The sequence below is a fragment of the Pelophylax lessonae genome, assembly GCF_965119305.1.
Source record: "Pelophylax lessonae genome assembly, chromosome: 13".
NCBI lineage: Eukaryota > Metazoa > Chordata > Amphibia > Anura > Ranidae > Pelophylax > Pelophylax lessonae.
The window spans coordinates 139,062,752-139,089,585 of record NC_138780.1 but is presented as its reverse complement, the minus strand read 5'-3'; the positions used below and the strand labels follow the sequence as shown (position 1 = coordinate 139,089,585).

Here is a 26,834-nt window from a genome sequence, read left to right as displayed (position 1 = left end):
TGTATGTGCTTACTTTTAATAAAAAGACAATCAGCCCAGGGATCCAGTGCTGTTTCTTCGGGTCCCCGGCACCTCAAAATTTACTGTGTAAAGCCAGCTGGGAATCACAGCTGGCTCCCCACTTTGCATGCCTGAGACATGCTGCGCGTTCTGCAGCCACGTGGGGCCTGTTATGTGTCCCAAAACGTTGCAGGCCGGATGGGGGGCCTCGCCCAGCAAAAGTGGCTATGGTGGTTGCAGCTAGGTAGTTCAGTGTGAAATCTTCAGTAGGATAGAAATAAATCCCCCTTAGGATAGAAAAATAGGTGTGTAGGAGGTGGCAGTATTGTCTCCCAAATACCTGTAAACCAGCTCTTAACCACCTCTAAAAAAAGCAATCCACAGCAGTTCATTTTCAGAAAGGTGGTAGAACCTGCCACGGGTGTGAATGAGCCACTACTAAAGGAGTACTCACACAATAAACTGAGAATGCTCACTCTTTAAATTATCCAATCATGTGCAGACGACAGAGATAAACATGGATTTTCTTTTTATATGATAGAATAAATGCACTTGTGGTGCGCTATGTTGGCCATGTTCGGGTTAGGTATGTTTTTGGTGTGTTGAACCTTGCTGAGGGTCCGTAGAAAATGATTAGGGCCGACACCGGGGATTTCAGTGCGAACTCTAATGGAGGAAGGAGAAAGCACTGGCAAGGTGAGTATTACGGGGTCAGAGGACCCCATTGCTAGACATTGCAACTTTATCCTGACTGGACAAGATCTCATTAAGAGATATAAACAAATAAATCATTATACATTTGGTTTTAGTTTTTAAAAAAAAGTGTGAGAAAAGGCTGGAACTTCTATGAGGTATATATTGCTGCCTGTGACCCTATTGGAGAACTTTCCTCTAATTTTTTTTTGCAGAGCAACAAATAAGGGGAATTGGGGTCACCACAACAGGAAGGCTCAGACAACAATAAAAATCTAAGAAAAGTTCTAACCTTTCTCACCCTTCTAAAAATAAACATTTTTGATATCTTGGCTCACACTGGGGAGATTTTTTCATTATTTTCTCTATCAAGAAGTGAGAAAAAATCTCAACAGGGACAAAGCCACCAATTAAAAACCTGGGATTATCTAACTCACCCCCACTATATCCAAAAACAGCCTGAAAAATGACTGCAGTTGGGTTTGAAAAACATTAAAATCTAAACTCAAACAAACAAGCATATTGCTAAGCTTTTATAACTCTCCTTGTTTGCACCATTATATCTACTGTGAGGTGACAGGTCTGGTTTAGGGTCACCACACACCTCAATCTGACAATACATCCTTTGTTCAATGAACTTTAAAATTTACCAAAGCTGTATAATATGAGGAAAACCTAAGAAATGCTTCTGGTTTGTATCCAGACAGGTGACTCCTTTTAATATATAGTTGATGCTAGATCTAAAGGAGATTGTAAAGTGTATGGTCATCCTAAAGGGGATTGTAAAGTGTATGGTCATCCTAAAGGGGATTGTATAATCAGACTGTAACATGTATGGTGATCTTTAGTTTCTCCTGGGCTGGCTGAACATTTAACAACATGTTTGTAGGAAAAGGTCTTCCTTTGTCAAGGTTAAAAAGAGACTGGACTAAACTTAATAATGAATGAAAGAATAGAGCAAGCTGCCTCTTACCTTTCTTTTATGCCGTTTGAAACCATTTCTCCTGCGGCGATTCATAATCTTTATGCTGTACAGAGCTCCGAGGATAAGAAGTGCTCCAGCTATGCCAACTCCCACCGGTACCAGCATCCCAGACATGTACCCGGCCTGCATGGCAAACAGAAGGTATAAATATTCAGGATTCCTTTACTGTCTGTAAAGCACTAGCAAAATCCTTGTAAACCTAGTAAGCAGAGGGGCAATACATTATACAACTCCAATACAGCGATATCTATTGTGCCATATGCACAGCGCTGGACATTGATGAATTACAATTCCCAGCATACTTGCTTATCAGCAGTTGACATGCAGATGCTCTACAGTGGGTGAACCCTTCCTCGTCCTAATCCAGACTGCTTATCAGGAATAATCAAGATTGAATATCATGCTCAAAAAATAATAAAACATAATCTTTTAATTCAGCCTTTTTCAACCGAGGTGCCTTGAGGTTTTTTCAGTGGTGCCTTGGCAAAATACCTAAAAATTGCCCCAAAATTGTATACAAGCCAGTGGGTGGATGAAACCTGCCTTTTTGTTACACAAAGCCACAGGTTTTCATTGTACACCATTACAACCTTCTAGCTGCCAACTGCCTAACGACCAATCACATCATCAGTTGATAAGCAGGATGTCAGTTGATGGACAAAAGAGAAAAGAGAAACATTGGAATAATAGTCAATACCGATGCTTAAATGAAGAAAAAATTCAGCGCTGAACATATAAATGTACAAATGACGGACCAGCAGCTGACAATCAAGGGCAATCCAAAACACCTTTGACATATATACTAAACAATAGTACAGTTTTGTTGCAGATCCGTTTTGGGCTCTTATTTCCATCATCTGCAACAAAGGACTTTCTCTCCTCCACATTTATCTGGCTCTGCATTTGGGACTATTTTACTTTTACTTTACTGTCAATTTAGGAAAAATCTGCTTTTAACCACTTGCCGACCACCGCACGACTATTTACTGCGGTGGTCAGCCCCTCACAGGCTAGCCATTCGCTAGCCTGTGAGGGTCTAGGGAGCGAGCGCGTGCCCCCGGAGGCGCGCTCCCGCGTGGTCACGGACACCCCCGCGCGTGTGACCGGCGGACCCGATGTCCGCCGGTCACTCAGCGATCGTCGGTGCAGAGGGAGAAAGGCAGGCGGCTAATGTAAACAAGCCGCCTGTCAATCTCCCGTGTATGAATGGTGATCATACGGTTGTACTATGTAGGACCGTTGATCACTGTTCATACAGCTCAAGCCACAGCCAATCACAGTTAGAATCACACCCCTAGGGACACACACAGCCCCTCCCTCTCAAAAAAAGTTAACCCCTTCACTGCCAGTGTAATTTTACAGTAACAGTGCATATGTATAGCACTGATTACTGTAGAAATGTCACTGGTAACCCCAAAAGTGTCAAAAATGTCAGTCAAGGGTCCGATCTGTCCGTCGCAATGTCGCAGTACCGCAAAAAAATCGCAGATCGCTGCCATTACGCGTTAAAAAAAACAACAAAAATGACAAAAATCTTTCCCTTTGTTAGTAAACGCGATAACTTTTGCGCAAACCAATCAAAATACGCTTTTTGTGATTTTTTTTTACCAAACATATGTAGCATAAAACAAATTGGCCGAAAATGTTAAAAAATTTTGATTTTTACATTTTTTTTTGGGGGAATTTCATATAAAAAATTTGAAAAATATTGTTATTTTTGCAAAATTGACGCTCTTTTTTTGTTTATAGCGCATGATCAAAAAATCGCACAGGTGATCAAATACCACCAAAAGAAAGCTCTGTTTGTGGGAAAAAAAGGACGTCAAATTCGTTTGGGTACAGCGTCGCACGACCGCGCAATTGTCCATTAAAGTCACGCAGTGCCGAATCGCAAAATAGGCCCTGGTCAGGAAGGGGGTAAAATCTTCCGGGGCTTAAGTGGTTAATATCATATTGGTGATATATATAGGATTGCGCTGCACTATTGTTTAGTAAATAGTCAATACCAGTTTGCAAAAGTGTATTTGTTTTGGAAGAATAAATCAACTTCATTTTTGGGTGTCCTATGTGTATTGGTGTTGCTGCATTATGTAAAACTATCAGAATAGTTTTTACATTTTAGAATGGGATGCCTCAAGACTGTCCATAAATTTGGAGGGTGCCTTGTCCATAACCTTAAAGGGTGCCTTGATTGAAAAAAGGTTGAAAAACACTGTTTTAGTTCACATTATGATGTAATTCACCATGGAGTGCAAAATAAACTTAAAAAAACAACAACTGCGTATCATGTTCATGAGTAGGATGATTGAAATTACATGAGCTGAGGACTCATCTGAATCATGCAGATTTGCTGGTAGGAGGGTGTCTGACAATATTCCGCTGGGCAACATGACATTTTTCAACCTAGTAAGGGGTCTTTTGGAATCCTCATCACTCATGCTCCAATGTCATTGGAGTCTACAGCCCTCCCTCTGAACAAGATAACAACAGGTGCCCTTTTCTTATAGAACAGACATGACGGGACTTTCCTCTCTCTGTCAATCACGAGGGAATAATGAACCCAAAAGGAATTACTATCATACTGGGTAAATTATATAATTTACCCATTCTGTCATTCATATAACCATTTGCCAAATTCATGTTTCATTACATAAAAAAAAAAGAAGAAAAAAGTAGATAAAGTTAAAGTTTAGGTATAACAAATTTTCACACAGTTACATTGTTCCAGCTTGGACCAATGTAACTATGTTTTTTTTTACCATACACATGCAATCCCCTGGAAGCTGGCAATCACTGTAACAGACACCACTACATTGATCACCAATAGCTTCTGGGTGCCTTGTGGCTGCCTGTTGCATTGCAAATACAGGAGGCTGCTAGCTTGGCAGGGGCACCATTCACAGATTAGTTTGCAATTTCTCAATGAACACAAAGCTTTATCTGATTGGACGAGGGAAAAGGATGGGTGGTGACGTCACCTCATGTGATAAGAAAACACTTTGCATCTAATGAGAAAATAAATGCCTTTTATCACTATTGCAAATTGCACCTGTAAAGACAAAATAATAAATATAGCCATGATTTTTGATGATTGCATGCTACAGGGATGTCATCCTTCTTCTTTTCTTTTTAATGCCATTGAGTCACTGGCCTACAACAGGCATGAGCATATAATGCATCCTGATGATACCTATTATGGTTCCAGGTTGGCCGCTCACCAAGCAGTGAAGCAAGGATAAGGACAACATCTCCAGAGTATGCACCTTCAAAAACAAGTCAGCAATAAAAACTCTCATTTTTCCACCATTAGATTACCTTTGGGAAAGAAACCACCCGGATATTTGTGGTTTGATTTTGACAACAGTTTGAAAAGCATCTGATGGATTTTGAATTTAGGATTTGATTTTTGAGTTATTTCAAACTGAATCCAAACCTCAGACAGATCAAATAACCCTAGATCATGCACAGCAACAAAAAGATAATTGCTTACTGGTTGCTATGGGTTACTGCACTTTTTTTTGTGCCTTATCATACAAGCCCAGCACTGCTCAGTTGCAAGGATGAAACCATACATATACATTCATACTTTATAATTATAATATTGTATGAATAATGAAATAAAGATGTTCAGTTATAGGATTCTAGCTGAACAGAAATAAAATAAAGCAATTAAAAAAGGCCCGAAATGTAGACAGACTTGCTTTTTCAAAAATTAGTCCTTAAATGACCTGAGTCAGAGGCTTGCACAATTTCCAGTAGATTATTAGAGATTTACACAATTTCTCACTTTTGTTACCAATTCTCTCCCACCAATGAGATCCATTAAGTCACTGTCCTTCGAAATCCTCTGTATATCGGATGCTAAGCCTAAACAAACTCTCAGAGATGTACAAATTGCTTCGCATTCTTCAGAATGTGACCTGTATTATCTTAAGTTCTGGAAACAAGAACTTGGATGTACCTTCTCTCCCCACCAAATGGACAAGATAATCCAATTGTCTCACATATCTTCTAATAACACAAGAACTAACTGAGAATCCTGTAATAAATTGACGACCTGATGGTATCAAGTCTCTACTAAATTTAAAAATATGTACCCACACGTCAGACCTCTGCTGGAGAAGTTGTCAGAAAGGTACCTTTTACATATTTGGTGGGACTGTCCTGTTATAAAGACACATATTACCTGCCTCCTAAACAGTGAAAAAACTAGAGGTGCAACTTCAGGTTTCTGAGTGTCCTAGTCCAATGACTGACGCTGAGGGCACAGGCTGGGGAGAGCCCGTCCTGGCTCAAATGCTTACAAGTATAAAAGGAGGAAACAATTCCAGGTGCCGCACACCATTAGGACACGACAGTCACTATAGTAGAAGCTGCTTCAGCTTGACTCCAGGTTACGCCCCGACACATTTTGGTCCCTCTTAAGGGGATTAGTCATGTACCTGAGACTGTTTCTACTATAGTGACTGTCAGGTCCTTATGGTGTGCGGCACTCAGTGTTGGTTTCCTCTTTTATACAGACTCCTAGACACCCCTCTCTTAGACGACCCCTTAGTGTCTCAGAGTACCTATTCCATAACACATAGTGAGGGTGAAAAAAAGACACCAGTCCATCCAGTTCAACCTATGATGAGTGTGTGTGTTTGCTGTCAGTGGCACATCATATACCCCTTAATGTCGTGGTCGTAAAGGTGCCCATCTAATAGAACTACTGATGCTTCCTGCACATACCACTGCTTGTGGAAGAGAATTCCACATCCTTACCGCTCTGACAGTACAGAACCCTTACACAGTTTAAGGTTAAATTGCTTCTCTTCTAATTTTAGTGAATGGCCGGGTGTCTTTTTAAATTCCCATTCCCTAAAGTGTTTGTTTCCTATGCTAGGGTCGCCAGTAGGGTATTTGTACATTGATATCATATCCCCTCCCAAGCGTCCCCTCTCCAGAAAGAATAAGTTCAATGTTTGTAGTCTTTCCTCATAGCTGAAGTCCTCCATTCCCTTTATTAGCTTTGTTGCCCTTCTCTGGACTCCCTCCAGTTCCAGCACACCCTTCCTGAGGACCGGTGCCCAGAACTTGGCAGCATACTCAAGAAGAGGCCGTACCAGAGTCTTGTAGAGTGGGAGAACTATCATTTTATTTCTGGAGTGAATCCCCTTTTTTATATAGGCCAGTATTCTGTTGGCTTTGCTTGAAGCAGCTTGGCATTGCATGCCATTGCTGAGCTAACACGTCTTGGCCTATAAAAGTTAATAACAAACGTACATTACCACATTATCTTAATGCAGCAAACGTCTTATTCCAGCCCTTTGGAAAGGGCCCCAAACCCTTGCTAAATGGATCGGCAGTGTCAATACCATTATAGAGGCAGAGCCACTGGTGCTTCTCTCAGAGAGACACATATGACACATTGTTATGAGATCTGTGCATCTTGGATACATCACCAATGTGAAAATTCCTCAATAACCAATGAACAAACTCCAGGCACATAACCTGTAGAAATTCTCATTACAATGACCACCTTCCTCTGTTCTTTTTAACCGGTTTAGCCCATTTGGTACTGTCCTGGCAATTCCACTTTTTCATGATTGCCCCCACCCCTCATCAGTTTTTACTTTCTACTTAATGGTCTTTTTACAAATATTCAATATACTTAATTGCATCTCTTTTTCTCCTATCCCATTGTTATCCTCCCTACCACCCCTATATAATCCCATTCTCCTATCTTTCTGTTCTTTTGGAATATTATCCTTATACAAGTAAAAGGTTTACACTACATATCTCAGTTTTACCAACTATTGTATTCACCCATATTTTGGAACGATGCTTGTTTGAGCCCTGATTGTTGCATTCTCAATGAAGGAAAAGTAAAGATTAAATAAACATTACAGTATATAAATAAAATAAAAATAAAGGTCAGATAGAGCACAGCTACAAACATATGTCCACAACTTATCAACTTTGCCGCAGAAATGTCACAATAGCAAGTGGAAGCTGCCACAGTCAACATGGGGAACTCAAACCACAGGCACTGGCTGTCATAGCCTGCAATTATTCACAATTCACATACAGGGTTACATATTAAAGAGAATGAAAAGTGTTCTTCATGTATTATGTTCAGGACTACAGGTTTTCCTATTAGAAAGTCTCTCAAAACAAAATAACACATAAGAACCATAATACAGCTAAAATTTGGTCAGATTAAAAAACACCTTATTCCATCATCTTTTTTGCTTAAAGTGTACTTAAATGGGGCTTGATAGCAGCCCCTGTACAGCAGAGCTTAGACTGTGAGAGGGAAAAGCAGCAATCAGGTGTGCTGCAGTACCCACAGTGATAAAAGGTAGCACGCTAATAATAAGAAAGAGCCAAGGGACAAATAGACCAGCTCATCAGTGAGCTACATTTCCATTAACTGTGCAGTCACAGGGTGGGTGCTGGGGAAAAAACCTAGTTGTATTCCATAACTAAACTCCGGTCTCCAAACTGTCCTGTTTGCTGTCCATCAAGGATTTTTAAATATCAGGAATGAATAGGCAGAATTAAAAATCCTTTGGCTGGTAAAACAACAACAACCATATACAGTGGGTAAAATAAGTATTGAACATGTCACCATTTTTCTAAAATGTGAATATATTTCTAAAGGTGCTATTGGCATGAAATGTTCACCACATGTCGGTAACAACCCATGACATCCATACATACAAAGAAACCAAAACAAATACATTTTTAGAAATTAAGTTATGTGTAATAAAACGGAATGACACAGGGAAAAAGTATTGAACATGCTAACTGAAATTTTTTTAATGTTTCTTATAAAATCCTTTGTTGGTAATGAGAGCTTCAAGATGCCACCTGTATAGAGAAACTAGTGGCATGCATTGCTTAGCTGTGATTTTAGCCCATTCTTCCACACAGTCTTCAAATATTGAAGGTTCCGCAGGCCTTTTCCATGTACTCTGATCTTTTGTTTTTTCCATAGATTTTCTATTGGATTCAAGTTAGGTGATTGGCTGGGCCATTCTAGCAGCTTTATTTTTTTTCTTTAAATCCAATTTAGAGTTTCCTTGGCTTTGTGTTTGGGATCATTGTCTTGCTGAAATGTCCACCCTCATTTAATCTTCATGAACTTCAATGACATGAAGTTTGCCAGTACTGTATTCTAAAAAAACAGCCCCACACCATAATGTTCTCACCGCCAAACGTCACTGTTGGTATGGGGGTGTTTTTGGGGTGATGTGCAGTGCCATTTGACCTTCAAACATGGTGTGTATTATGGCATCCAAAGAGTTCAGTTTTGGTCTTATCTGACCAGACTATATTTTCCCAGTATTTCACAGGCTTCTTTTAAATCGTGTGCAGAACATTTGCGTGGTGAGCATGCATACAGGCCATGGTGGCTGAGTGCAATACTTATTGTTTTCTTTGAAAAAATTGTACCTGCTAATTCCAGGTCTATCTGAAGCTCTCCACAAGTGGTCCTTGGCTCTTGAACAGTTCTGATAACTCTTTTCACTCCTTTCAGAAATTGTGCATGGAGCACCTGGCTGTGGCCTGTTTATGGTGAAATTATGTTCTTTCCAGTTCCGGATTATCGTCCCAACAGTGCTCACTGGAACATTCAGAAGTTTAGAAATCTTTCTGTAACCAATGCCATCAGTATGTTTTGCAACAATAAGGTTGCGAAGGTCTTGATAAAGCGCTTTGATAATGAAACACCTTTTTATAGGCCATCAGTTGAGACTGATCCAGCTGATATTACTTTGCACTGACAAAAAGCAGGATTGCTTTCAAATTACTAATAGATTTCAGCTGGTGTTTCCATGCCTTTTTGCACCTCCCTTTCTTCATGTGTTAAATATTTTTTCCCTGTGTCATTCCATTTTTATCACACGTAAGGTAATTTCTGAACTAATTTGTTTTAGCTTCTTTGCAAGGATGGATTCCATGGGTTGTACCTGACATATGGTAAAGATTTCATGTCAATAGCACCTTTAGAAATGCATTTACCTAGAAAAATGGTGATGTCTTTAATACTTATTTTACCTGCTGTATGTATTTCTTCTTTGTATTTATCAGTTTGACTGCAGTTAAACATTAACTGTTTATTTGTAACACAAAAAAAAAAAAAAGGTCCTATAAGAATTAGAAAAAATGATAGCAATCAGAAGTTTAAAAACTTGTAAACCTAACAAAGTCCTATTCAAATATGAAAATAAAGTTAGGGGTTCTATTTAAATTACACCCTTCATGATACAAAAAGAGAAATATGTTTGTCTTAAAACATGGTAAATCATGTCCACAAGCTTGTAGCCAGAAAAAGAATGCGTTCTATAGTTTAGTAATTCCAAGGAGAGAGCAGTGGTAGGGAACATGTGCAAGTAACCACAAGGAGTTATTGAAAAGGGGGATGGGAGAGAATCTGGTAACTGAAAAAAACATGTTTGGCATTTCTATATATGTACCTTCTTCATTTACTCTTGTAGCCCCAAATATAATGGCTGCCAATGGCATCTGATTTCTGGTACATTAGATTTAGGTCTGTGAAAATTGATTTGGTGGTACTTTGTGAAAGAACTTTAAACTCATACAGTATTTTCAGCACTTGCTAAACCCTAACCCTAACATAACTTCCAAACCTCAATTTAAATGTAACCTTAAACTCAAGTCAGCCCATAAACTTAACCCTGATAAATGAGGCTGATGACACATGGGTGTTTTTTTCCGAGAGATTAATCACTGCTACAAATGCCTAATGCCAGCAATTAACATCGATTTGTAGCTAGCCATCATTATGGTTTTCTTAGCAACAAATTGCTGTAACCGCTGCATGAACCTGAATGTAAAACTCAGGTAATACATACACTATTGCAGCAACAACAGCTACTTTATTATAGTTCCAACTGACTGTCAAACCTCAGCGCTCACTCTGTGTAAAGCGGTAACAAGGCGATGCTGCACTCCTTGAGCGGGGAAACTCCAAAAGCACTAAAAGCATAAAAAGGGAGGGAGCAAATGCCTAGTGCATTACCTAAGACCTAATTTATTTAAATAGCCAGAAACATACTCACAAAGAAGTAAAATACATTAGGTACAACTCCAGTGACGAGGGTCATGAATCTCTGCGGTTGGAAATCTGATGCGTTTCAGGAGACACGCTCCCTTCCTCAGAGCTCTGAGGAACCAACACAAAGTGGCACATAATTGAGAAGTGGAAGGAAAATGATAAATGGTTTTCAAAAATTTTTAAAATAAATATCTGAAAAGTGTGGCGGGCATTTGAATTCAGGCCCTCTGAGTCAATAGTTTGTAGAACCACCTTTCGCTGCTATTACAGCTGTAAGTCTTTATGGGTATGTATCTACCAGCTTTGCAAGTCTAGAGAGCAACATTTTTGCCCATTATTCTTTGCAAAATAGCTTCGGTTGAGAGCGCCTAAACAGCAATTTTCAAGTCTTGCCACAGATCCTCAATTGGATTTAGGTCTGGACTTTGACTGGGCCATTTTAACACATGAATATGCTTTGATATAAACCATTCCATTCTAGCTCTGGTTGTATGTTTAGGGTCCTTGTCCTGCTGGAAGGTGAACCTCCACCCCACTCTCAAGTCTTTTGCAGACTCTAACAGGTTTTCTTCTAAGATTGCCCTATATTTGGCTCCATCCATCTTCCCATCAACTCTGACCAGCTTCCCTGCCCCTGCTGAAGAAAAGTATCCCAACAACATGATAATGCCACCACCATGGTTCACAGTTGGGATGGTGTTTAGGGTGATGTGCAGTGTTAGTTTTTCGCCAAACAAAGCATTTTTCTTTTAGGCCAAAAAGTTCAATTTTGGTCTCATCTGATTAAAGCACCTTCTTCCACATGTTTGCTGTGTCCCAACATGACTTGCAAACTGCAAACAGAACTTCTTATGGCTTTCTTTTAACAATGGCTTTCTTCTTGCCACTCTTCCATAAAGGCCAGATTGGAGTGCACGACTAATAGTTGTCCTGTAGACCAATTTTCCCACCTGAGCTGTGGATCTCTGCAGCTCCTCCAGAGTTACCATGGGCCTCTTTGGCTTCTTCTCTGATTAATGCTCTCCTTGACTGGCTTGACAGTTTAGGTGGAAGGCCATGTCTTGGTAGGTTTTCAGTTGTGCCATACTCTCCATTTTCGGATGATGGATTGAACATTTTTTTTATAACCTAATCCTCCTTTAAACTTTACAACTTTATCTCTGACCTGTCTGGTGAGTTCCTTGGCCTTCATGATGCTGTTTATTCACTAAGGTTCTCTAACAAACCTCTGAGGGTTTCACAGAACGGCTGTATTTATACTGAGATTCAATTACACACAGGTGGACTCTATTTACTAATTAGGTGACTTCCGAAGGCAATTGGTTTCACTATATTTTAGTTAGGGGTTTCAGAGTAAAGGGGGCTGAATACAAATGCACGTCACACTTTTCAGGAATTTATTTCTAAAAAAATTGAAAACCATTTATCATTTTCCTTTCACTTCCAGGGGTATAAATACTTTTTCAAGGCACTGTACCTATCTAAAACACCTCTTCAGTGTTACAACTTCATCTTCTGTTCTTCTCTTGCTGTAGAAGTCCTCCAATGCTCTGTCCTCAGGCCCCTTTCAATCTCTATGTACACTTTGGTCAGTTGATAGTCTTCCAATGCTATGCTAACATCTGTGCAGATGCAAGAATATTGCATGCATCTCCACACTCAGTTTTCAATATGCGGAAATGCATGGTGCAAAAGCTCCATGCGATTTCTGTGCGGCCACGTTTTAAAAAAAGGTGCAGGGACCTTTTTACTGCAGGAAACACAGACACAGCAGCCCATTCAAATGAATAGGCTGCTAGGCCCACACAAACGCAGCACGCAGAGCCGCACAGATGAACCAGGCTTTACATTTACCTACACATTGAATCTTATTAGGAAATTAAATTGGGAGCTGTAATCCCTTTTCTTTTCAATGATTTTTATTGAATAGTTTTCAACAATAGTACATTTTTCATTAAAACAGAGCTCACATAACGCCCTTGAGTCATCGATACATATGCAGAGTTTAATTACACAAAGGAAAGTACTCTGGGGCACATTATAACTATTAGCATTTAAAGTCTATAGAGCCAAGACAGCTGTACTCATTTTGAATGACAATTGCACGGTCATGCAACACTGTACCCGTAAGAAAATTCTATCATTTTTTTCACACAGATAGAGCTTTCTTTTGGTGGTATTTAAAGAACAAATTCATCTTTTTTTTTTTTTTAAAGTAATAAATGCACGTTTTTTTTTTGCAGGTAAAAAAATATTAATTTTTTTTTTTTTTGTAATGGACCTGTAATGACACGGTCCTGCAGGCTGTGTATCTGTTTGGCCGTACCTCCTATACAGGCAAAACATGGAACATAAGGCGCTTCTGTCCAATGGATCCTGAGCCTTAGGTTCCAAGAGGGGTTAGGGCAGGGGATGTAAAAGCTGAAAACACTGGCACCCGAGCAGCTCTTCTGAAAGTGGAAGCAACTCTGGACAGTAAGATAGGAGTTAGAGAAGGTGCTTCTAAGTGCAGTATTACACTGTTTATTAGATAAACATATTCAATAACACCTACAAGATGTAGGTGTGTAATGGGCAGCTCATTTGCCAATCCTAGTCCAAGACGTGGTTCCTGCCCCTGTGGTTCCGAGTTCCCTTGATGTCTAGCAGCAATAGGCGGAATCGATGACCGATAGGAGGATCCTCCTATTGGTCATCGATCCCTCTTATTGCTGCTGATTGTGACAGCTAGCGGGGGGTGGGGGGGGAGGGGGGTCGGTGCATCTGTAACATGTTACACCCTGAATATGAATAGATATGAATTTGATTGGTATAAGCAACCATTTTTATTAAATGAAACTTATTCTTTTAAGTGAGCATTGTTGTAATTAGCTGTGATTGGCCACAATGGTACAGAAGGGCTGCAATCGGCCCTGTCTGTACCATGTAATCACTGTGACCAATCACTGCTGGCAACACAATTGTACACAATGGATGGCATGAAGGAAAGCCATCTATTGTTTACAATTGGCATGCGATCTACTGATTGGTCACAGCAATCACATGGTACTGGCAGTGTGCCAATATAGTGATCTGTCATTGGCTGTGTTCGGTGAGTGACAGATTGCGCCTGCAGGGCTCCCACGAGATGCGTTTCGGGAAGGACATCATATGACGTCCACCTAGAATGACGAAAGTCCAGCCCTGTCGTGGAACTGGTATATATGTATATAGAGTATATGTATATGTCATAAGGGGTAGTTAAGCTCAGTAGTATTTTAGTTTTTAATGAGTCGTGACAATCCGGATTTTGGGTTTTTATAGGCCTGCTTTTGCTTGCTTTTATGAAACAAACCTAAAGAAAACAATGGGACGGATTTACTAAAGGCAAACAGACTGTGCACTTTGCAAGTGCAGTTGCACTCATTTTCCCCAGAGCTTAGTAAATGTGGTAAAGCTTTTCTGATTTCCATCATCTAATCATGTGCAAGCAAAAATGCTGTTTTCTTTCCCCTTGCACCTGATTGGGTATTCTTTACAAAGTGAAGCTTTACCACATTTACTAAACTCTGGGGAAAATTAGTGCAACTGCACTTGCAAAGTGCACAGTCTATTTGCCTTTAGTAAATCCACCCCAAAAACAAATGTGTGAGTTTTTCCCAAGCAGGGTTTAAGCTTGATAAAGCATTATAAGCAGACAGATAATGAAAAATACTAAGAGAAAAAGTATTGTTGGGAGTCTGGCGCTCCAAGATTCCAATGTTTAAGAGTCACCTGGACTGAACTGGGAAATGAGTCTGCTGTCCGTGCAAAATGTGAAAAATACTAAGCCACCTGGTTCTCTTTAGCAGCACTGCTCTCATCTTTGGTCTCCCATACCACAGGCACTTCAGACGTACTCAGCCTTAGTTATAGCACCTTGCTGCACGGGCCCACTCCTGGCCTCCAGATATGGTTCTCCTAGCACCCCAGTCTCTCAGACTCTTCCGAAGCGTACAGATCCTTCTAGTGCCCTGGATATACTTTGTGTCTCCGCTCTCTCAGTCCTGCCAACTCGCTCAGCTGTTCCAACTATCCCAGGCCTGTGGGTGAGGAATCCTTCCCATATGGAGTACTGTCTCCTGAGTGGTCCACAGCTGGCTGAAGCTCACCCCTATCACCAAGCAAAAGCTCTGAGCTATGGCCAGCTACTGCCTTATAGGGAATATGCACACCTGTGCACTCACAGGACTTGCATGGTTTTAAAGGACTGAAGGCTTTGTCTCACCCAGGACACTTTGAAGCCTTCAAGCTTCTTGGACAACACTGACAAGCCAAACTTCTCCACTCAAAATCAATGCTCTGAAGCTTTGCATTCTGCCATAATTCAAATCCTGTTAATGTTCTACCTATCCTCACACAGTGGCAGGGCTTAGCACTGTCACAATATATATACTGTATACACACAGAACATATATATATAAAAATGTAAAAATAGCTGCGCTGAGCACCACAAAGGATTCCAACTAAAAGTTAATAAATATCATAAAAGCCTCTACACAAACCATATACTGATGAATAATGAATACAAATAATAAATATAAAAATGTAGCGCTAATCATATAGATTATAACTTCATAAAGTCCATAAAAGATTGCTAAAATCCACGTGGAATTGTGAAATCACACAAGCAGGCTTGAATGTGGAAGGGTGTAATAGATCCGCCACCAAAGAGATATCCAGAATACCCTTACCAGATCTATTAATCAAATGAGCCTTAAGCATCAGATGCAACAATCTGGGGGGCTTCAATCCAAAGGTACCGGGTTAATCCACGTCCATAGCTCGCCTCAAGCCTCTGAACTGGTACACACTCCACTCACATAGAAAGGATGAAATAAACCCCTCATAGTGTAGTAAGTCAAATCAAACATTTATTAAACCAAAAAGAAATAGACTCACATTGTGTCAGAGAGGCTTCAACATGTGTACATAGGTCGTTCAGCGTGGTTCCGTTTCCACCTGAAAAGATGGCAGTGGTCATCCTCAGCTGCACATGCGTCCGGGCATCCACCAATGAGGGTCCACCCAACGCGTTTCGTCATACACGACGTCAGGGGCGTGGCCTCGTCGTGGAAGGACGCAGCTAAATACCAAGAGGACGATGCGGATTGGTTGGCAGAACTAAGAGCTGCCTTTGAATGCGCTCCAAAGACCGGAAGAGGTAGGAGCAACTCAATGCTTAAGGCTCATTTACTTAAGGTTCAATGCTGAAGGCTCATTTGATTCATAGATTTGGTAAGGGTATTCTGGATATCTCTATGGTGGCGGATCTATTACACCCTTCCACATTCAAGCGTGCTCGTGTGATTTCACAATTCCACGTGGATTTTAGCAATCTTTTATGGACTTTATGAAGTTATAATCTATATGATTAGCGCTACATTTTTATATTTATTATTATGTATATATATATATATATATATATATATATATATATATACACATATATACACACAAAAACACACACAGAGGCAGCCATGTTCAGCATGAAAGCACCAAGCGCACTCAATTCACTCCATTCAATAGATAGCTCCTCTGACAAGCAGGTATTAGAAAGGGTGTTTATGGACAGGACCAGTCGTGGTCACCAGTTGCTCTAGTGACCAAGATTTGTCTTGACATAACCAAATACAATAAGCAAAGCTATTCCATACTTACCTATCAGTTTTTCCAGGATCCCTTTAGCTGCCACCACCAGGACACCTGGTCACTATCAAGGGATGACATACAGGCAGAGCCAGAAAATCGGTGTCTCTGAAGACAGTTCCTGTTCAGTGGACAGGGACCACATACCCTGCTGTTACTGCTGAGTTCTGGTGTTGGCAACTATGGTACCTAGAATTACATTAGGGTTTAGGACCATTAAGTGAGACATACAATAATGTTCTATTCACATTCTGCGCTGTCACTGGTAAAACATGCAAAATTAACTTTCATGAAACAATTCCATCTAATTACCAATATGCTGATAATGTGCATGAAGCAACAGGGATATTAAAAAGCAAGCCTTTAAAATCTACTAAAAAAATATGTCTTCAAAGCACTATTACACAAGTGTTTTATGGGAGAGTTCAACCTTGCCTTTAGGACAAAGAATTTTCAAGCTGATGGAGCTTAAAGGTCACCTTTGCTTTAAGTATCTGTTATGTCTTAAAAGAATATATTAATTCTAGTAAATATACTGTGTAATGCATATTGCGGTCTCAGTGTTTCAGCAGCTGTCATCGCAGCTACTCTGTGATCAAACAATGATCAAACAATATCATAAATTGTCATGATTACACAGACCAGTGACTGTGAGTGCACATAATTCAAGATTAGAATGTTCACTTTATGGGCTATAGGCAGATTTTTTCCCCCAACAAATTGGAACATTTACATTATTGCTCTGTCGGTCTTATTTCTGTCTTATGTCTGCTAAACATTGTGAATTGGCATTTAAATGTTCTGGAAAGCAGAACTCTGCATAGCAGTTAAAGTGCACTTGTGCTAAAATATGAATTATTATTATTGAGTAAATGCAAGTACCTTGTAATTCCTGGGCTGTAAACATGGCCTTCAAGTTAAAGCGGGACTGTGAGCAAAACCAAAAATTACATATAGGATACGGCCTGTCACTGCTATTAACACAACAGTATTTGTTCTGGTCAGTGCCCCATTTACTTGGCAATAGAAAATCAATACTTTATCATCTTGGTCTCCTAATGATTATTGAGAGTGAGATAGAAACCAGCCAGCAGCAGGACAGTTTTGCATCATGGAAAGCAGGTGCAGCCTCAGCAAACCCCTGGCCAATTACTATGCAGTGGTCTAATTGGGCCTATTACTGCCTAAAGGGGAAGTTTGGTATTTTTAAAATAACAAACATACATAACCTAGGTCCCCTGCCTCCACACCTAGAACTGAGCAATCAGACCACTGATCGCTCAGTTCTCGGTCTTCAGTGCAGGCAGCCAGTGGCTTTCTGCTATGCCCCTTCAGCGCTCACTGGAGCTGTGGAAAGGGCGAGAGTAGCTAGCTTGGGTTCTCAGCAGTGCGCTCAGAGGATTAGTCAGCTGCCGCTTAAAATCTGGATCCCTCCAGAGTCTGGGGCAGCTGAGTAATGTCAGCCGACAGCAGACTTTAGCCCGCTGTTGTGGGATATCTGGATCAGAGGAGTGCAGAACTAAGTGCACTCCTTTGAACCACAGAAATAGGACAAAAAAGCAAGTGTTTCTGATAGAACTACCTAAAAAAAAAAGCTATAATTAATCAGATGAGGGAACTACTGCTGTATGCGAACAAAGGTAATCGCCACAAGCAAAATATGCCATGTCAAAGCACCATGTTGCTGAGGCTGTCCGTAAAAAAACAGTACTGTTCCATAACAGTATATAAAGCTTTCAAGCATCCCCCAAGCCTGTAATTTGAAGATATGTGTTCTGAATTAAGAGGAAAACATTGGGCAATGTCATGGAGGCATGTACTAATACCAGTTACCCATGACTTTAACATTTTATATATTAAAATTTTAGTCTGCCTATTAAGCCTTGGAGGCCCTTTCTGTTTCAGTGAGGGAAGCAACCTGCAGACACAGCGCATCCATAAGGTGAGGCCTATGGAAAACGTATGCCTTTTGTTCAGATTCCAGGTCAGAAACAGGCAGGGGTCAGCAACGTGCTGGCAGAGAGGTACAAAATCTTAGTCAAAAGTCCAGACCAGGGCCAGTAACATTAATCAGTGGCAGACATAGGCAGGCAAGGGGGAATCCAAAGGAGATTCAAGCGGAGCTGGGTCAGTAACAGGAACAAGCAGGCTTTCAGGAACACAAATCACAATGTAAAAATGAAGTCCACCCAGCAATGATACTAACCAAAACCTGTGGGCGCTCCCATTCCTACACATCAGCATGCACGTCCTCATTCTTCCAAGTCTAGTTATACATATATGCTTACAAGCATGAAAATGAGCAAGGTCGGCCTTTGGTTCCTGACAGAGACAGAAATAAAATATCTGACAGGGGTTCTAACCTTGCCCTGTTCTTGGGGAAAAAAATATTTCTGTCTGCGTTTTAGTTGGAGAGTTCCTCTCACTTCCTCTCTTGTTAAATGTCAGCAGGACACCATGGGACTGCCGTGCCATACGTTTTGACATGCATGAACACGCAAGATGCGTGGGGGTGCCATTAAGAATGAATGACACTGGCACGTGTCTGTAAAAGAGCAGCGTGTTTTTGTGCACTGCAGGAAAGCTCCCAATCTTATGTGGGTTCCCACAACGCAACAAGTGTGAATGAACTCTGAATAATATAAACCTGACAGTTCTAACCATCTACCGTTCTACTCAAAACTAAGAAAGAAAAAGCTCTTTGGGCTTGACATACACCAAGTCTGGCTCCTACACCTGGGTGTCAGGGGTCAAGGATTAAATTTAGTAATACATATACTACTGCCTTGCCAACTGCCTAAACCCTACAATATGTCTCCACACTTCCAATAATGCATTGCAATGTTACATAATTGCACATTGTAGCTTAGGTTCCTCTGAAAGAAGATCTGTACAGAGACAAGTGTTTCAGCTTGAGAACTAGTAGACCGCACATAATTCAGGGAATCCTCCTTTATGGGGGAGATTGCCTTTAGAGGAGAGAGATTGTATGTGTGCAGGAAAGGGATCTGGATGGCCAAGGTGAGGAAACTGCCAGAAGCAGCTCTGACTGAGGTGTGAAGGAGTTAAAGACTGCTGCAGTGGCTCTCCAGGGTACGAAATCTGTTAACCTTGAAGAGTGTGATGTCATTTTTGACACTGATAGGATTCTTGCTAGGGACACATGCTTCTATCTCCTTGCAGAGCCCTTGCTCTTTGCTCAGGGGATCTGAGTGATACAGAAATATTCAGACTGCTCTTCTCCAGACATAGCAAAATCTCCTCCCCAAGCGCTTAGGACACACAATGCTCCTGCCACACTAAACCGGTTCACTGAGAACAGCTCAGGAGATGAAATGGTGATCTATGCGTGGTAGAAGCCTTCATGCCAAGTCAACCTTCCCTGGAATGCAGCAATCATTTTAAATGTTTTAGGTTAACAAATGTCAAAGCACAGCAAATTACCCTAATAAACAGTATTTGAAGGAGATTTTAACATATGCCCTTTGTGATGATCAGAAATGATTATAAAGGATATATACAAAGCCAATAGTTTACACAGAGCTTTACAAAATAAAGCGAGACAGTACAGTTACAATCCAATCCAATACAGGACGGTAAGGTGGGTCCTGCACTTATAACCTATAATCTAAAGGGAGAGGCAAGTGACACAAAGGGCATTTATTGGGAGGGATTTGGGCCCCTTTCACATAGGCTGTATGATCAGGTCCGCCTATCAGTTTTTCAGGCGGACCTGATCTGACCCGTCCGCTGAACCCACCGCTATTCGATCAGCCAAATCCAGACGGATGGTGCTCCTATTTTCCATCCATCTGGCGGCCCAGGTGAAAACGGGCAGGCAGTCTGTTTTCACCCAATTTTTACATGGGGGAGAGCAGCACTCTGTCTCTGCACAGAGAGCGTAAAAGGACCTGTCATCCCCCTGCTCAGTGGAAATCAGCGAAGCGACCCCCCGCTAAACAAGCGGAGTCTATCAAGTGGAGGTGCCCATGTGAAAGGGGCCTAAGGAGAAAGTACAAGTACAGTAGTTAGGTAGATACAGTATAGGTTGCCCTGAAGAAATTTGTTTTCAAGAATTGCCTAAAGGCAGACAGAGCAGCAGTGTTTTTTATTTCAAACTAGCAGATAACACTGTTGAGTTCTAAAAAAAAAAAAAAAAAAAAAAAAATGCTCAGTTCCAATCTATATTACAAAGTGTGGTATGTATCCCAAAAATTGAATGTGGAAAAAATAAATCCCAAACGAGATTAACACACGTTGCGATACCAGAGGGATAGAATAGGAAATGTTGATGCAAAGATATAAAAAAAATTATATTTTATTAGTTCAAGGTAAAAAAAATAATCGGTATGCTACAATAGAATCATCATAATGGTACAAAGATTAAAAATACAAACAATTGCAAACGGTTCAAAGAATCGCTTGATGTACAGCATAACATATGGAGTCCATATGTTATGTTGTACATCAAGTAATTCTTTGAACCATTTGCAATTGTTTGCATTTTTATTCTTTGTACCATTATGATGATTTTTATAATTTTTTAATTTACACACAAAATTAATTGAGCCAGAGGAGTGTCTCCTCACTCCCCCTCCAATTCCCTGTTCTTTTTAGAGTGTTTCAATGAGAAAGAGGTTATCTGAAGGCAAACAGTATAATGGTTTGTGAAACCTATTTAATGGCCCGTAGGACAACATATGACATCCTGGACTTTGAGTGGAGATATCTGAATGATGCCTGCAGCTGCAAGCATCATTCAGATATCTTTTCTCAGCAGGGTATTCCCTGCTAGGTAAAAGCCCTCATATCGGCTTTCCTGGTGATCGGGGTGCCGGAGAATGAATCTGCCGGCGGTTTACCATAGAGCTAACCGCAGACCAGATTGTCCCCAGACATCTCTATGATCCTTGGAGGCTAGAAGTGATGTCATGACATCACTTCCCGTGCCGGCAGATGTAAACACTACTGTTTTTTTTTTGCTGGGAAGTTTTTGCTTTTTTGATCTCAGGCTTTCCAGCATAGAGGAGAGATCTACGGACTTATAGACCTCTCCATAAAGAGGATTCGTCATGCCCTATTCCTATTACAAGTGATGTTTACACAAACAATATAAAAAAATAAATAAAATCGCCCCCGCTCCCTTGTGTTTGCACGCAGAAGCAAACACATATATAGGGTCACATATGAGGTATCACCATTAACATTAGAGTGAGAGCAATAATTCTAGCGTAAGACCTCCTCTGTAACTCTAAACTTGTAACTTGTAAAAAATGTTAAAACGTTGTCTATGGAGATTTTTAAGTACTGAAGTTTGGCACCATTCCATGAGTGTGCAATTTAAAAGGATGACATATATAAGGTATGGGAAAAGAAAGGACTGTTCACCTTTGCACACCTTTGTGATCCCCACACGGGGTAGCTGCTCACTAACTCTGAGATAATGGCCAAATTCAACCTCCGGGCATCGGATTCCTTTTATCTGAACCAATGTTCCCACTTTATACACACCGTCTCCGGAAAGTCCGGGGACAGATTCCGGATATCGATCATTGACAACCTTCTGGACTCTGGCAACTTCACCATCTCGGACATATATAAACCCCTCTTGAAGTCATGCCCACCTGCCTCCTTCATTTCCTCCGCCTCGAACTGGCTGAAGGATTTTCCTGGAGAGGACACCCTGCCTAACATGATAAGCGGTCTCCGGACCACTCTCGGACTTACTCCCAACTCTACATGGAAAGAAGCCCAGCTAAAAATTTTCCACAGAGCCCACATTCCTTTCCTATCAGATAAGACACTTCCTGACGCCCATAAGTGTCCTCTATGCTCTGCCGAGCGGCCCTCGCTCTTTCATAAATTCTGGGATTGTAAATACGTATCTCTATTCTGGGATCAAGTCCTTGCCTACATCTACAGTGTCACTACCTTTTCTGCACCAAAGGACCCTCTTCTTTTATTGTTCGGCTACTGGGACAAGCGCTTACAGAAATGGTCTAGCACGTCCGCTGACTCTCCTTGGCTATGGATCCTTACCACACTACTTTACGGCCCCCCCGGCGGCCAAGTCTTTCTACGTCAAATGGACTCCCTTCCTCAAGCACCTTTCTAAGGACTCGGACCCTTTCCCCGATGATCTCACTTTTCGAGTACGAGACCCCCTTTTTATGTAATCTCTAAATCCCCTGATCTTGCCCTGGACTAGGTCATTGAGTTCTGACCACCACTCCGCCCTGCCCCCCCTCTCTTTGCTCGACTCGGGCGTGCCCCTCCCCCCCCTCCCCCCCTACGCATTGGTGATTGTACTGGTTCACTGTATCTATGTATATAAGTTTTCTATCTTGTTATGCCTGAAAATTTTAAATAAAAAAAAAAAATAAAATAAAAGGATGACATGTTAGGTATCAATTTACTCCGCGTAACATCATTTACATTATACAAAAAAATTGGGCTAACTTAAGTATTTTGCTTTAATTCATGAAAGTGTTTTTTTGCCCAAAAAAATTGCGTTTGAAAAATTTCATGTGACATAAAAATGTGCAACGACTGCCATTTTATTCCCTAGAGTCTCTGCTAAAAAAAATATATAAAATGTTTGGGAGTTTTAAGTAATTTTCTAGCAAAAAAATTATGATTTTTTATGTAGGAGAGGAATGCTAGAATTGGCCCAGTATGGAAGTGGTTAAATGTGTATGTGTAAAACAAGAATTTAATATAAAAGTAAACTGTTTAAAATGTATAAACTTGAGCTTCACAAATAAAGTTAATCTTAAACCTTTAGTTTGCCTTTAATTGTTTGATTATAAACGTCATGACAGCACACGATCCAAACACCACAGATGGTTGAGACTACTGCGTTTCTCTAACGGCTGTCTGAAGCTTATGATGCCAGGTAGGTGTATGCAGAAACAGATTGTGACTTTAGGAGTACTAAACCAAAGATGATATGATAGAGGAAAAAACAATAGATTTAAAAAATGTGAGTTAATTGTGACATTTACTTTTCTACTTCATGCCCAATGGTATAGAGCTTTGGAATCTTGGAAAGTGGTGGGAGATACCCCGCTATGGTGTTCTGGTGCTCAATCTAGGGGTGGCTGCTTGACAGCTGGGCACCTGAATACCCACCAGGAGCAACAAACTAGGTCTTGTTAAAGCTGACAGGGACCTGGCTAATAATGTTTATAACCAAGTCAAAGCTGGCCAAACAAGATTATTTTCTTTTTGTTCAGCCAGCTACAAACATGGTAAATGAAGGAATACCTTCACTGCCTACCCTTGAGCTGGGACATTCTATCATCTCCCCATGCTGGGTAGGAATACACTGATGACTGGCTGCAGCTGCTGATCGAGGGAAAATGTTTCCAACATGTTCCATCAAACGTTGACCAGTCCCTATTGGACCCCCTGAATTTCCATCAGAGTATGATGGGCTTTACAGTTGTACCCCTTTTTCTCATCTATCTATCCATGCTGACATCCTTTAAAAGTCTTACAATTCCCTTACTGTAAAGCCTCGTACACAAGATCAGATTATTGGACAAATTTTTGTCCATTTTTGTTGCATGCTATTCTCATATCGAAAGTGAAGAGGTTACTTTCATACGAAAATTCTCATACAACAGAATTCAACTTCAGAAGTGATGTCATATGTCCAATTGTAACAAAAAACAAGGGGTGGTAGGGGCCAAGAGAGGACCCAAGAAAGCGGGACTATATCGGCATAACTGGTGGTTGCAGGAATACAAATACAACACTCATATATGTATAAAAAATATATTCATTTTATTACAAAAGAATAAAAAACATGACAACAAGACTCTATGTCTCTATAGTCCCGCTTTCTTGGGTCCTCTCTTGGCCCCTACCACCCCTTGTATTTTGTCCTAGTTTGTTGGGGATGATGGCATACATTTCACGGTATCCATTTTTTTTGACTATGTGTCCAATTGTCTTGTATGTATTCTTTAATTTCCGAGCATGCGTAGTCTTGCTCTTCTGATTTTATTTGGATTAAAACTGTACTAATTAAATGAAAATCGGACGTTGTGTTCACGTACGATAAAAATTTCAAAGCCTTCACATTCAGTTTTTATAGTCTGAAAATTTGTATTTGGCTGTCGAAAGCACTATACGAGCGATCCGAAAATCGGTAGATCATTAATCGGACTAAATTTTACTTCCGATGTTCTTATCATGTGTACGGGCCCTAACACTAAGACAAAAACCTTTTTTGGTTAAGTTGGGCTTCAAAAGCCCCCTAGGAAACACCTACTTGTCTTGATCGTTACATCAGGCCATTTAATTAGTGCAGAGTAAGGCTCTGTATATCAGGGCAATCTGTCACCTAAACCCTGCTATGTAAATCCTACTTCCTAGAAATCCACATCCACCAGCTGAGCTTTCTTGTTTGAATTTCCCTGCATTACCATGGGACTGTGTAGCCTAAAAATGACATGTCTTCAGTGCATATGTAATTATTCTGATGAAAGGCCTTGTGCATCGAAAGCTTTTTTTGATTTCCACTACAGAGAGCTTTTAAAAGTGTTACCCGCAGGTACATTTCCTATGTTGACCCACAAAAGTACTACTTTTTGATCTACCGGGAGTAAGGCCAGGAGAAGGTATATTTCAGACTTTCAGAAAAAGTTCATATTTAATTTAATATTTTATGTTATTTGGTTCTATTATAAATTAATATGCATCTCGTTTGCTCAGATTTCAGTAAAAGGCTATTATCTCTGTTCAAGTGTTTACACGGCGTACAAGGTCATGAGGAAGCGGAGACACCAGAAAAATGTGTAAACCATACACGCTATTATCATTACTTACTATAGCACTCGTAAAACTAGGGTTTTTAAACTGTATTGTATTTTTGTAACTTTAGGGACAGTAGATATTCAATTGTACACAAAAAAAATGAATAGGTGACTGATCCCCTGTGCTACTATGTGCACACAAGTAAATTGTGAAAAAGAAATGATAAGAAACTTATAATGTGATCAATAGTTATATTTGGGTCTGCTGCTGTGAACCTAGTAGTGTTCTTATTGACTGTAAATAGTCATAAATGGTGAGCAAATGGTATAGCGCTCCCCTATGATTATTATATAAATTACCACACAGAGCACACTATACGTGAGGCCCTATAGAACACTTGAAACAAATACAATAAGTTAAAACTGAGTAAAATAATCATACAGACCAAAAGCAATAAATGCTGTAAACCAAACACCACTGTGATGCAAATATCAGTGATAAACAGTGGTTCCAAATTCCAATGATGTTATATATACTTTTTAAACAATGTATGCAAAAGTCCAATATAATGAAGAAACCATTCCGTGAATTCTGTGTAGGGTACACAAAAAACTCCAGTGCCAGCCACCTTCCAAATTATGCGCTCATCTCCATTTATGACCTTCCGCAGGCCAACATGTACCTTCCCCTTTAAGGGGCTTAAAAAACCTCTGGTGGGTAGATGGATCCCTAATTAGTATATCTACTGTGCCCTATGACAATCCTTATCGGTGGTACTCATAAATGAATCCGAAAACTGACATAGTGCTGAATTGTTTAAAAATACTTTATTTAAACCATATGTAAAAAAAATAATAACTCACATTTTTCAGTGCACTGGCTCTGAAACACTCAGACAGCATGCATAGCACATTTAGGGTGTGCAGCCCCCTTAAGGACCACTTGGATGTTGGGCTGGCAGACAACAGGGTACAGTCTTTCTGTATGTGCGCGCTGATGTCCAGGCCCCTTCCAACGCGTTTCGTCACACATCCCGTGATACTCCCGTATCCGTGATACTCACGTGACGTGTTGAAACGCGTCATGACACACACACACACAGGAAAACTGTACCCTGTTTGTTGGTTGTCAGCACAACATCCAAGTGCTCCTTAAGGGGGCTGCAGACCCTAAATGTGCTATGCATGATGAGTGCACCAGAACCAGTGCACTGAAAAATGTGAGTTATTTTTTCATATGGTTTTTATAAAGTATTTTTAAACGATTCAGTGCTATGTCAGTTTTTTTATTCCTTTATGAGTACCACTGATAAAGATAGCCATAGCACACAGTGGATATACTAATTAAGGATCCATCTACCCATCAGAGGTTTTTTAAGCCCCTTAAAGGAGGAAGGCCCATGTTATTATGACCTGCGGAAGGTCAAAAATGGAGGTGAGCGCATAGTTTGGAAGATGGTGGGCACAAGTTTTTTGTGTACCCTACACAGAATTCACAGAATAGTTTCTTCATTATATTGGACTTTTGCATATTATGTTAAGAACATCATTGGAAGTTTGCACCACTGTTTATCACTGATATTTCCACCAAAGCGTTGTTTGGTCTAGAGCGTTTATTGCTTTTGGTCTGTATGGTTTATTTACTCAGTTTTAACTCAGT

At 40.4% G+C, this 26,834-nt stretch overlaps 1 protein-coding gene across 4 annotated transcripts in view; it reads right to left on the bottom strand.

Moving 5' to 3' along the window:
- The window catches only part of ARMH4 (armadillo like helical domain containing 4), a 308,570-nt gene that overhangs the window by 3,197 nt on the left and 278,539 nt on the right, over positions 1 to 26,834 (bottom strand). For all 4 annotated transcript variants that reach the window (XM_082275044.1, XM_082275043.1, XM_082275041.1 and 1 more), the window contains one exon: positions 1,667 to 1,801. In XM_082275044.1, the coding sequence (XP_082131170.1) occupies positions 1,667 to 1,801 (135 nt within the window). The remainder of the gene's footprint in view (positions 1 to 1,666; positions 1,802 to 26,834) is intronic.